The sequence below is a fragment of the Tupaia chinensis genome, unplaced genomic scaffold (genome assembly GCF_000334495.1).
Source record: "Tupaia chinensis unplaced genomic scaffold, TupChi_1.0 Scaffold000273_1, whole genome shotgun sequence".
NCBI lineage: Eukaryota > Metazoa > Chordata > Mammalia > Scandentia > Tupaiidae > Tupaia > Tupaia belangeri.
In genome coordinates, this window is record NW_006159755.1 from 195,023 (window position 1) to 208,222 (window position 13,200).

The 13,200-nt window shown below is 44.8% G+C and overlaps 1 protein-coding gene across 1 annotated transcript; it reads left to right on the forward strand.

Moving 5' to 3' along the window:
* The first annotated feature begins 1,369 nt into the window (after positions 1 to 1,369).
* Positions 1,370 to 10,162, forward strand: PLAAT4 (phospholipase A and acyltransferase 4). The gene is made up of 4 exons (XM_006149799.3): positions 1,370 to 1,504; positions 4,359 to 4,467; positions 8,401 to 8,669; positions 9,920 to 10,162. The coding sequence occupies exons 1-4, from the start codon at positions 1,496 to 1,498 to the stop codon at positions 10,016 to 10,018; spliced, it is 486 nt and encodes a 161-aa protein (XP_006149861.1). The 5' UTR covers positions 1,370 to 1,495; the 3' UTR covers positions 10,019 to 10,162.
* The last annotated feature ends 3,038 nt before the right edge of the window (positions 10,163 to 13,200 follow it).

The window sequence follows — 13,200 nt, forward strand, 5'->3', positions numbered from 1 at the left end:
CCGGTCAAGGCAGTCCCTTTCCCTTTGCTCATAATTTATTTGTGGGTGGAAATGAAGTTTTAGATAAGAAAGGTCAGAACAAGTTAGCCAGGCGACAATGGGTAAGTTTGTACTGTCTGGAAATTAAAAAAAAAAAAAAAAGAAGAAGAAGACAGTGGATCTAGCAGGTGATTAGTGGTTAAGAGCGCTGAACTCCCACTGGTGTGAGTACCAGACCAGGTGGCTTCCTTTCTCACTTTCTCTCTCTTTCTCTCTCACTCTGTCTCTCTCTGGACAAATTAACATTAATTTATTAATTAAATAAGTAAACTTCAATAAAATAATTCTTTAAAAAAGGCAAATGATCTTATCATTATATAAATATTATATATATTATTATATATGTGTATATATTATAATAATATATATGTAATATATATATGTGTGTGTATCCTACCTGCATGAAGCAGTTATCTGCATGCCTCATTAATTACTCACCTGAGCTGGCTGACACATACCTTATAAGCTAGGAGATTCTTTGTCTAGAGACTTTGGGCTATAAAAACCATTTTCTTATTCTCTTCCTGGAATGTGGTGGGGCCTGGAAAACCATTGATTTATGTCTAGGTCCTGCTGCCTTGGTCAATCACTGAGCCACCACTGCAAGAAGTCTCTCCTGAGCCATGGGCTGAGCTGCTTTGTTTTTATCTTAAAACTTAGCAATTTTGTTATTCCATTTTGGGCCTATACCCTAATTATATTTTGAGGATCCCTATCTCCTTCCTCAAAAGCACCTTCCAGCTCCACAGCATTTCCCATGAAATAAAGCACCCTGCTGGCCGTTCCCATGGCTTTTGGACCAACATTTTCTGGAGGTTGTCACAAGACAAATCCTATGGGGTGCATTGGGGGTTGACACCTCCCTGCCTCCAAATGCCTTGCCACCCTGGAGTAGAAATAACTGCCCAGGTTTCTTATTAGAAGAGACTTTTGGGACCAGCAGTTAGCATAATAGTTATGTCGCTGAACTCCCATGTAGTCGACCATGGTTCGAGTCCCAGATCTGGTGGCTTAAACTCACACCGGGTGCCTGTGCACGTGTGCCCACGATTCCGAGAGGAGAATGGAGGAGAAGGGATTGTGGCGTGGCAATCATCCCCCCCACCCCCGGGAGTGATTTCTTCCTTTCTATCTCTCTGTCTCTCTCTTTCTGGCAAGTGAAATAAAAAAAGAGAGACTTTTGATTTCCCAAGCAGCAGCTTAAATGCAGGGTGCTCTCTACCTGCTCCTATGGTGGCCTTAAAGCACCAATGAGTCTATGTTTTAAAGTGCCTGTGACTCTATTTCCTTTTATTTTGAGAAAATATTTAGTTTTTAAATAACTATCTCCCTTTAAATCATATGTATTGCCTAAATAGTTTTTAAACAGTGTCAGAAGGAAACTGAAAGTGAAAATCTCACTAAGGTTTAAAGGCTGCTTCAAGAGCAGAGGACCTGACGCTGTCCTATTGTCTACATGGCTTCGGTAAGTCCCTGGGATATTCCATAGCTGACTACGGGGTGGGCATGGGGGCAGCACCCCTCCTGTAAAGGTCTCAGTCTGGCTTTGAACACACTTTACTCCAAAGCTCTCATAGAAAACTTTGTCTTTTCAAAGTCCATTTTTCCTGCTGGACCATGAGGTCTCCAGGCAGCATAGCCTCCTTGCTGTGTCTGTCACAGTATGGGAAGCCTGGAACCAGGAAGTCATGGAAGATCCAGAAGCTCCTCCAGCCTGAGCCAAAGCCCTGCTCATCAGACAGACCTGGAGCCAAGGCCACAATGTGGGTGTGCATGGGGACAGCAGGTGTCTGGGGAGTGAGCAAATTCCACGGTATCTCCTTCAACTGCTGCTCAGAGTTCAGATTCTTCTTAAGCCCAAACAGCTCTTTCTCTCTTCTCTTTTCTCCATGGTGTTTGTCCTCCCTAAAAAAGTGCTTTAGGAGGGACCAGCAGTTAGCGTAATGGCTACGTCACTGGAACCCCATGTAGTCAACTATGGTTCGAATCCCGGACCCGGTGGCTTAAACTCATGCCGGGTACATGTGCGTGCATGCCCAAGATCCCGAGAGGAGAATGGAGGAGAAAGGATTGAGGCATGGCCATCGCCCCTGGGGAGTGATTTCTCATTTTCAGTCTTTCTATTTCTCTGTCTCTCTCTGTCTTTCTGGCGAACACATGCACCCTAGAGCAAAAACCTCTCCAAAAAAAAAGTGCTTTAGGATTTCAAGAGTTCTAAACTGATACCTCACTTCCTATCGACCCAGGAGCCCAGATTTATCCAGGGAGGGGCAGGCTGAGCTCCTGGTGGGAGTGGAAAAGGAAAATATGGGCTCCGACTATTCTCGGAAATGAAACAATTCTAGGAAAAGGTCCGGCACATTCCGGAGGGTAATCTGCTGTATGCCTCACATGGTTCTGGGGAGGAGCTCTGTTGCAGCCAGAACAAATCAGGACTCTGTGAGCTGAAGGGCTTTTTTTATCCAAGTAGAACCCAGGCTCACATTTCATCAGCCATCACCTGTTGCTGACAGGGCTCTGGCCATGATTTCAGTCATTGAGCACTGAAGTTAAAAGTCCCATCATGATTCCCAAATGGAGACCATCCCTGGGCCCTGCTGGGCTCTGACCAGCTGACGGCTGTAGGCTGAGACAGAGGAGAAGCTGGCAGGAATCCTGGTTCTGCCGACCCTGCATCCTGCTCTCTTGCCTATTTCCTTTGCTCAGTGCCAGGCCCTCCTCTAGATCCTGGAGATGCAGAGAGAGAGAGTTGTGAATTCAGAGTCCAGCCTTAGTGGAGAGCACAGCACAGAGGGAAACACAGACAGCTACAACATGACCCCTGCCGGCAGAAAGTGGAAGTTGCAGGGATGGACCTGGGGCCCCGAGGGGAGCTGAGCCAGGCTGGGTCAGGGACATGGCCTCTCAGATGAGGAGTGACTGACTGATGGGAAGGAGGAAAGAGGAGAGATGGGTGTGGGAAGTGGTTGGGGCAGAGACCTGGTGTGCTAAGAAGCAAAGGTCAGAGCAAGCCTGTGGTGAAGAATGGCTGGGAAGTCACTCAATGGTCCTAGGGGGTGGAGCCTAAGAGGTGTGAAAGGGGGGAGGAAGGGCAGACCAAAGAGGGCTCAAAGGTGCCCGAAGGGTGTGTCCTGTGCCCTGTTTCCTGTGGTGGCAGCTAAAAAGGAACACCTGGGCTCAGGCCAGAGGGACATCATGGCCAGATGTGCCCTTTGGGAAGACCACTGTGGTCTCAGGGGACTGGGTGTGAAGTAGCAGGGACAGGAGGCAGGGAGGCCAGTCAGGAAGCCAGGGGGTCACAGAGGCAAGATCAGTGCTATCCTGAACCAAGTCACTGTATGGGAGAAGGATGAGGAAATAAATCAGGAAAAAACTCCTGAAATCCAGACTGACTGCTTTGATGACATTCATGAGACAGAAGGCAAGGTGAGCTGACCACTGCCTCTGACTGGACAGCCTGGGATGAGAGGTTGTCATCCACTGAGGACAGACACAAAGAGGGAGGAATGTGGAAAAGTAGAGAGGAGGTGAGAAAGGGGAAGAGGTGGAGGACTCGAAGACAAGCAGTCAGAGAAGACTCACCTCAGCCTCTTCCCATAGGAGTGGTCCTAGAGCGAATCCCTCGACCTCTCTGATCTTTGATTTCCCCATTCATGCAAGGACAGTAATGCCTCCCCTGGGGCTGCTGAGAAGGTCCCAGTTATTCGAGGACAAGTGCCCAGCAGAGACCTGCTTTGAGTTCAGGAGGAGGCCTCCTCAGTGCTGGGCTAGGCCTCCTACTCTAAACTCACGTCTCATCAGATTATGTGAGTTTCATCTCATGGGTGGTCACCTCAATGGATGGGTGGCTAAGAGTGGGTGAGGGCAGGGTCCAAGGACAAGGTGCCTCATGGGGCCATGGACAAACACAGGGCAAGATGACTGACAGGGAACTGAGAGTAAGTCGGTCTACAATGAACAGAGAGCTGAAGACTCGCCCGCCCAGCACTGCTCCCAATCCCAGTGAACATGCTCAGGAAGTTGGTATGTGTGATGCAGCTGGACTTGTACATCTGAAACTACAACATGCACACCCACATATATACACACACACATGCCGTACACTTACTTGTACAAAACACTCCCATTCCACGAAGTCATTTTCCAGACTTCCATGTTCTGGTTCTCCCACTGTGGGAATCCTCAGAAAGAGACAGCATTTTTGGGGATCCCACAGACCAAGAAGCTCTCTCCCCACAGGTTCCAACCAGGTAATGAGTATCAGCAAGGGGTCTCTGCTATCCTCGATGCCTACACTGTCTCTCATTTGTCTGTTGCAGTCACTCCAAGAGCCCAAGCCTGGAGACCTGATTGAGATTTTTCGTGTTGGCTACGAGCACTGGGCCATCTATATAGGAGGTGGCTATGTGATCCATCTGGCTCCTCCAAGTAAGAACCTAAAAATATAATTTCATAATGCTTGCTAATAAGATAATGACAATCACCAAAAGATAGAACTGAGTAAGGGAAACATGAGTTGAGAGACATTATCTAATCAGATTGTGTATGTGGGAGGGTCTTCACAAAGTTTGTGGAAAATTAGTATTATGAAAACTATGCATGAACTTCAAATTTTATTGTACCAAAATTAAATAATACTTTAATTTCATTTTCCACAAGCTTTCCAAGTCCCTTCATTCACATGTCCTGTGGAGTAAGCACAGTGGAGTCCATAGTCCTAGTGGAGCAGGAAAAGAGGCCATTGGCTCCCACCGTGACACTGGGCTGCTTCAGCATTTGTTCTTCCAGCTCAAAGCCAGTTGTCTCTGCTATACAGAGTCCAATATACTTAAACCAGCCAAGTTTTTGGGTTATTTTTGTTTTGTTTTGTTTTGTTTGAGAGATTTTCACTGTAGGGCGCGTGCGCTCACCAGACAGACAGAGAGAGAGATAGAGACAGAAAGCGAGAAATCACCCCCTAGGGGGGATGGTCACACCGCAATCCCTTCTCCTCCATTCTCCTCTCGGGATCTTGGGCACGCACGCACACGCGCCCGGCGTGAGTTTTAAGCCACCGGGTCCGGGACGCAAACCGTGGTCGCCTACGTGGGAGTCCAGCGACATAGCCATTACGCTAACTGCTGGTTCCCAAACCAGCCAAGTTTTTGAAGAGGCTATGTTAGTTTTGGTTTCGTTTTCCTTGCTAGAGGGCACATGCACTTGCTAAAGGGACACCAAGACACACATCTAGAAGAAGGGGAGAAAGCACCCGCAATGGAGAATGATCACACCACTATTCCTCTCCCTCCTTTTGGAATTTTGGGCATGCACATGTGCCTGGCATGTTTCTCAAGTCACCAGGTCTAGAACTCGAACAGTGCAGTCAGCCATGTGAGATGCAGCTGCCTTAACCACAAGGCCATAAAGTCAGCCCTCTATGATTTTAAAGAAAGTTTCTCATGAAAAAGAATGTTTTTCTGTGCTATGTCCTTTATGGCATATGCGTTCACAGAACAATATGTCATGATATTATGCACTTAAAGCACTTTAACAGAAGCAGTTTGTACCAGTTTATGCATTATTTTAAATTCTCATACAAATACACAGTGAGCACATGTCAATGATTTCTTTAACTTGCTAGTAATAGACACAGCAGGGCAACAAAACCAGTTAAAAGGAAATGCAAGGGGCCAGCCCACGGCCTGGTGGTTAAGGGAGCCAGATCCTGTATCACCACCGACATGGTTCAAATCCCAGACCCAGTGGCTCAAAAAAATACCCTAGACATTGTACAAGCATGCCAAAAATTCCAAAAGGAGAATAGAAAAATGGAGAAGGGATGGTAACATATCCACACTCCTCTAGGAAGGTGCTTTCTCCCTTCCCTTTCTTTCTTTCTGTTGTGAATGCACACACCCTCTTGCAAATGGTAAAAAAAAAAAAAAAAAGGTGTGCAAGAAACAGGTGTCTGGATACTCAATGAAAGGGGAAAATGCCAGAATAAGACTGCCAAGCGAGATGGAAACGGCTTCATGATCCACAGAGCAATGCCACCATAACTTTAGATGTCTTTTCCACCAAGCATTGGCATCACCAGTAGGCAAAAATCAGTATCACTGTAAGAATGCATTAGCATCTCACCAATTTTCTACAAGTTTTCATCTCCTTTGATAGAGGTGTCAAAACTTCAAAGCATGACAGTGAAACCCCCTGGTCTTTTTTAGTGCCTAACTTCCTCAAAAGGAGTGAATAATTTTGTCAAAAAGATTTTTCTTGGGGACCAGCAGTTAGCGTAATGGCTATGTCGCTGGACTCCCACGTAGTCGACCGCGGTTCGCGTCCCGGACCCGGTGGCTTAAAACTCACGCCGGGCGCGTGTGCGTGCGTGCCCAAGATCCCGAGAGGAGAATGGAGGAGAAGGGATTGCGGCGTGACCATCCCCCCTGGGGGGTGATTTCTCGCTTTCTGTCTCTATGTCTCTCTCTGTCTGTCTGGCGAGCGCATGCACCCTACAGTGAAAATCTCTCCAAAAAAAAAAAAAAAAAGATTTTTCTTAAAAGACTTCTTTTTTTTTTTTTTCAAACACTGATAGTTTATATTAGAAAATGCAATTGTGCAAAAGCAGGGAGAAAATCAATATAATACAATACAGTGGAAGTGATACAATACAATACAACAAAAAGTGGGATGGAGGGGAATCACATGATGAAGGGAATTGGGGGAAGTGGAGGGAAAAGGCAAGTGTAAAGGTAGGTTCTCCTAATAGGATCCGTATTTCAATCACCTATTATATTATACACATGTTAGGGAAAACAACGTGCACACACTTGTTGGGCAACTCCCTCATGTCAGTTATGATATGACATGGACTTATGTACTTCAATCTTTATAACCACACTAGACTTCTAAATGTAAACACTAGCTTGAGATTAGAAATGTACAGGATTTGGGGTCAGCAGGTGGCATAGTGGTTAAGGTCCCACATAGCTGACTGCAGTTTGAGTACCAGAACCCAACTCCTGAGAGGAGCATAAAGGAGAAGGGATTATGGTGTGGCCATCCCCTTGAGGGATGACTGCTCACTTTCTCCGTGTGTGTATGTGTGTGTGTGTGTGTGTGTGTGTGTGTGTGTATCCAGTGAGCATGTGTGTCCTAAGGCAAAAAAAAAAGAAAGAAAGAAAAAAAGAAAAGAAAAGAAATATACAGGAGTTGGGGTATGCCTAATTATTGTGATAATTAGCAACAGTCTCTCTTTAAAAATAAAACCTGGACTTACCTTAAAATAGAATCTTGGCTCTATCAGTTGCTAGCTCTATCTTGAACCTATCTATGTGCCCAGAACTGTCTTGGGCCACAAGACAGAAGACATTTATAGGAAGGATTCCCTTTAGGGAAGGTTCAGCTCAGCACCAGTACAGACCAAGGCCTGTGGAGGAGATCATCAGTTCTGCAAAGGAGAAGGTGGGTGAGTAGATGGAGTACAGTGTTGTGGGCAAAAACTGTGAGTATTTTGTCACCAATCTCAGTTCCTTGGAGTTCAAGAGTAGTTTTTCATCCTGGCGTAACACTCTTCATAGCAAAGAAAAGTCTGGTAATGTCTCTCTCAGCTCAGTGTTAGTGGTTAAATGGTTAAATAAAGATTTTCAAGCACATAAGGAGATTAAGTTAGGTAATTACGAAAAACTGTGAAGCGTCGTATCTGAAACACAACAGGTACTAACAAACTTGACATCTTTCTGAAACACAGTGTACATATATAAGCAACAAATATGTTTTGCCATCATTATTTATAAGGATGAAAATTTGTCAAAGCTGACTTCACAGTGCTGTGGTTAAGCACAGAGCATAGGGACCAGATCCCACATGGCTGACTGCAGTTTGAATGCCATATCTGGCAATTTGAAGAACACACAGGGCATGGATGTGTGTCTGCCCCAAATCCTGATAATAAGGAAAGGGAGGGAGGAAATTTGCAGTATGACCACACCCTATTTAGGGATTCGCTCTGTGTGTGTGTGTGTGTGTGTGTGTGTGTGTGTGTGCGTGCGTGTCAGACAAGTCCATTTACCCTGTGGCAAAAATAAATAAATTTTAAAATAACGTAAAAGACTAATGATAAGAAATTGGTCACATAAACGATGTTGCTGCATTGATGATCAATGCACTAACTTAAAAAATACTCACATTTTACTAAGTAAAAGGAACAATATTTGTGAGTATTCCGATCACATTTGTGAAAGGATGATCACATTTGTGAAAGGATTAACAACAACAACAAAAACAAAAACAGTAGTAGATTCCTTTTCTCCTTCCCATCTTGTGCCATTCCCTCCCTGCCGCTCCCTCCTCTATGTCTCTCAATGAGAATGTCTCTGGTTCTAGGTGAGTACGCCGGGGCTGGCTCCTCCAGCCTCTTCTCAGTTCTGAGCAGCAGGGCGGTGGTGAAACAGGAGCGCCTGAAGGATGTGGTAGGGAACTGCGACTACCAGATCAACAACTACTTGGACCACCGGTACAGACCAAGGCCTGTGGAGGAGATCATCAGTTCTGCGAAGGAGAAGGTTGGTGAGGAGATGGAGTACAGTGTTGTGGGCAAAAACTGTGAGCACTTTGTCACCGACCTCAGATACGGCACACCATGCAGCAGACAGGTAAGACCTCCCTGGTGACCTATCCCTCTTTGGAAAGTCTGCTTGGGCTGGGGCTGGCTGGGCTGTGCAGCCAGAGGGGAGAGTCACCATAAATGATGCAAAGCCTGCCTCTCTGAGACCAGCTGGCTGGGAGTAAGGATGTCTAAGCTCACATACCCGATCGGTTTCTTATCCATGTAGAGTCGTTAGACATGTTCCCTAAGGCCCTCAGATTCCAATGTGCAGAGGACCTCTGAAGGCCTGGCCGGCTCTGGTATTCTGGAAATCATTGCCTGAGATCCACCCTGAAAGCAGTTTCTGAAGGCCAATGGGACATTAGGAGCATTCAGGCCAACCCAGGAACACAACATGCCCTAAGTCCTCAAAGAAAACTCAGGGAGAGAGTGCTCAGGGTCTGTGGGCCTACAGAAGAGCTCTGTCACATTTTCAGGTAAAATCTGAGTACAGCTTCTAACCCCTTCTCCTGTATAGCCTTCAAATTTATTGTTCCAAAACATAGAGCTAAAAAGAGCCAGAGTCAGCTGTCCCTCCTAGAGTCTGCCCATTACTGTAGCCCTCCAAGGCCACTGGCCCAAGAGATGTGTAGATGGGGCTCTCCGTGAGATGGGGATGATAGTGATAAGAGCCGGTCTGGGAGGAACTTTGGCATGGGCATGAGAGGTTGGAGGTGCCCCATTAGACATTCAAGTGGAGGGTGGAATAGAATTGGAGTTCAGGCCTGAGGTGGGACTGCAGATAGAAATGCCAGGTTGCACCTGTGAATAGTCACAGGGAACCCAAAGTGCACCACCTGTGCCATGATCTCCCTCTCTCTCCCCTCAGCTTCTGCCACAGCCCTCCCTCTGCAGCAGGTAGCTCCAGTAGAACCCACACTGCAAAACAGGCCCCAGTCTGGGACTTAGAGCTCTGGTCTCAGGAAACCAGGCACAAATTCTTTTCCCTTCCCAACCCTAAATCAGGAAAGAATGTCCTCAGCCAGGACACCTACTCAAAAGGATTCCTTATATCAGCTCATTCTTAGGACATGTCCAACACCAAGGAGTGGTCACAACCCAGGAAATGGAGCTCCTAGAGACAGTCAGCATCCTCCCTGGGAGACTCTGGGCCAGCAAGCTGGGAGGGGTCTGCGGTCAGAAAAGGAGAGGCCTAGTAGCTGGGGTGGGCAGGGGAATGCAAGCGGCTTCCAGATCCTGAAGAGAGAGAAAGAGCCTGCCTACCATGACCTCTCAACAAAAGCACTTGTGTTGTAGGTGCAAGTGGCCCTGATTGGAGGAGGTGCAGCTATGGCACTTGGATTTCTGACTGTGGTTGGATCCTCAGTTTTGAACAGGAGACGCCAAAACCAGTGACAGCCAGGAGCAACCACAAAATCCGGTGTGAGAAGCAGCTGTGGAGGCCCCACAGAGGATTTGACCCTCACTCGCTTTCTTGTTCGTCCCTCTTTTTCTTTCCCTCTCACTACTTGCTAAAATAAAAACTTTAGAGAAATTAAATTTAACAGAGTTTCACTGAGAATAGAATAATTTGGGGCTGGCAGGTGGTGTGGTGGTTAAGGGTGCTGGACTCCCACGTGGCCAACTATGGTTCGAATCCCGGACCTGGTGGCTTGCTTTCTCACTTTCCCTCTCTCTCTCTCTGTCCCTCTCTGGTCAAATTAAAATAAATAAAGTTAAATGTAAAAAAAAAAAAAAAAAAAGAGTAATCTGTAAATCAGACAGCCCTCAGAACCAGCAGTTCAGAGAGCCCCACACTACCACAGGGGCAGGTGGCATTTACAGACAGAAAACAGAAGATACAGAAATGGCTTGATTGGTTACCACCCCATATTAGCTTCATTTAAACATGGTGGGATACCTTGGCCACCTGTGATTGAAAAGCTGAACTGCTGTCATTGGCTGAAAGGCAGCTATGTGTTATAAAAGTAAACTTCCATGTTGGGCTTTCTGTTTGTTTACTTTGTAGGTTAGAATGCAGCTCATCAAGTAAGGACTCAAATTCAGAGGCATTCTTTAGGACAAATTTAGTTTTATTCAACAGGGTTTAAGGTTGGTATAATTGTAACCAGACTCAAGAGTCAACAAACACATCCAGCTGTCTCTTAAGAAAGGACGTCCACTAGATTTTGTAAACATCTGAGCCAGAAAGGAGGAAAGTAACGTTGATTGAGCACCTACTGGATAGTTCCTGCAATTTTTTTTAGGTGCCGTTATTGGTGAGAAACAGAGAGAGGGAAAGTGAGAAATCACCCTGATGGCCGTGCTGCAATCCCTTCGCCTCCAGTCTCCTCTTGGGATTTGAGGCCTACACACATACATATCTGGCGTGATTTTCAGGCCACTGGGTCTGGGACTCGAACCACGATCAGCCATGTGGGAATACAGTGGCTTAGTCACCATGTCACCTACTGACTCCAGGGGTAGGGAGGAGATGGAAAGAAAGTCTTTGAGGGACCATGCTGGTGAGTGTGCAGTACAAGTATGCAGTGAAGTGGTATGCACAAGCTGGATGTGAGCACAGTTTATGCAGAGCATGTTCACCCTAGAGAGTGACTATATGATTACAAACGAAGTCTAAAACACTTCATTCAGGGCCCCCTGCCACATGCCTTAGCCTGAGTGATTTTTGTGAGTTATAGAACACCAACTTGGAAGATCAGATCTTGCCCCACATTATCTGTTACTCCTTTTTTGAAAACTATGGTAAGCCCACTACCCCCATTAACAGATTAGAAAACTGAGTCTCAGGAAAGTTAGGAACATTTTTTTCAAGTACTTTCTCTTTTTTTTTTAATTCGATGAAAAATTTTACGTTTTTCATCTGTCAAATGTTTCTTCCCTTTGCACCTCACACTCACCTTCAACCACTCGCTCTATACCAAACACTTTCCCTGCTTACAGTCTCTAGCATTTACACCCATCCTCTCTACCACTACATCTTCAGATCTCTCAACCTCTGCCACAGCATAAATTGAGTTAGGATATAAAATATGTATCTTTCAAAGTCTGGCCGACTTCACTCGACATGGAGTCTTCTATAGTCATTCATTTTGAGTCAAATGATACAATTCCATAGCGTCTTATACTGTATAATATCCCATAGTGTATATGTGCCACAGTTTTTCAACCCAGTCATCAGTTTTTGTACATTTAGGTTGGTTCCATGCTTTAGCAATTGTAAATAATACTCAATAAAGTCTGAGGAATAATTTACAAATATTTTCTCCTATTCCAAAGGTTGTCTTTTCACTCTAGTTATTGTTTCCTTTCCTGTGCTTTTTAGATTGATGTAATTCCACTTGCCTATTTTCGGGACTATTGCCTGTGCTTTAGGGATCTTATTTAATAAATCTTTGCCAGCTCCAATGTCTTTTCCAATGTCTTTAAAATTTTCCCCTAGGGGCCAGCAGGTGGCATGGTGGTTAAGGCACTGGACACTCCCACATGGCTGACCAGGGTTCAAGTCCTGAATCTGGTGGCTTGCTTTCTCACTTCCTCTCTCTCTCACTCTCACCCTCTATCTCTCTCTGGTCAAAATAAAAAAATAATAATAATAAATAAATGAATAAATAAAATAAATAATAATTATTTTTTTAAAAAGTTTCCCCTATGTTTTCTACTAGTAGCTTTGTTGTTTGAGACTTTATATTTCCATCTGTGACCCAGCTTGAGTTAATTCTTGTTAATGGTGAAAACTAGGGGTCCAATTTCTCTTTTCTGCGAGTGCATATCCAGTTCTTCCAGCACCACTTGCTGGAAAGACTTTCTTTTCTCCACCACATTGTCTTGTGCCCTTTGTCAAAAATCAGTTGGCTGTATGATTTGGGATTAATTTCTGGATTCTCTTTTCTGCTCGGTTGATGCCAGTACCATGCCATTTTCATTATCACTGCTTTGTAATATACTTTAAAATCAGGTAGTGAGATGCCTCCTATTTTATTCTTTTGACACAGTATTGCCTAGGCAATACAGGGTCTTTTATGATTCCAGGAAAATTTTATAATTGCTTTTCCTGTTTCTGTGAAGAATGTCTCAGGTAATTGGATCCAAATAGCATTAATTATGTAAATTAATTTTGATTTTATTGATTTTTCCAATCCAAGAGCATGGGAAGTCCTTCCATTTTTTTAAACTATGCTCTATTTCTTTTTTCTGTTTTCCAGAGTTTTCCTCATAGAGGTTTTAAACCTCTGTAGTCCAGTTTATTCCTAGGTATCTTTTTGTTTTGTAGTATTGTAAATTGGATTGTTTCCTTTAATTCTATCTTGGTCTATTCATTGTTGGAGTATAAAAATGCTATAGATTTTTGTATATTGACTTTGTACCTGCTACTTTATTTATTTATCACTTCTAGGGAATTTTTTTAGGGATTCTTTCTGATTTTCTATGTATATAATCATGTTATCTGAAAATAAGGACACATTAACTTCTTTTCCTGCCTGAGTGCCTTTTATTTTGCTCTCTTGTCTGATTGCATTGGCTAGGACTTCCAGCACCATCTTAAAAAGGAGTGGAGAGAGTGGGCAGCCTTGTCT

What these genes read in the sequence shown, in the direction of transcription:
- PLAAT4 (XM_006149799.3), top strand. An exon ending in GATCCATCTGGCTCCTCCAA is followed by an intron (nt 4,468 to 8,400) that starts GTAAGAACCTAA and finishes CTCTGGTTCTAG; the next exon opens with GTGAGTACGCCGGGGCTGGC. An exon ending in GCACACCATGCAGCAGACAG is followed by an intron (nt 8,670 to 9,919) that starts GTAAGACCTCCC and finishes CTTGTGTTGTAG; the next exon opens with GTGCAAGTGGCCCTGATTGG.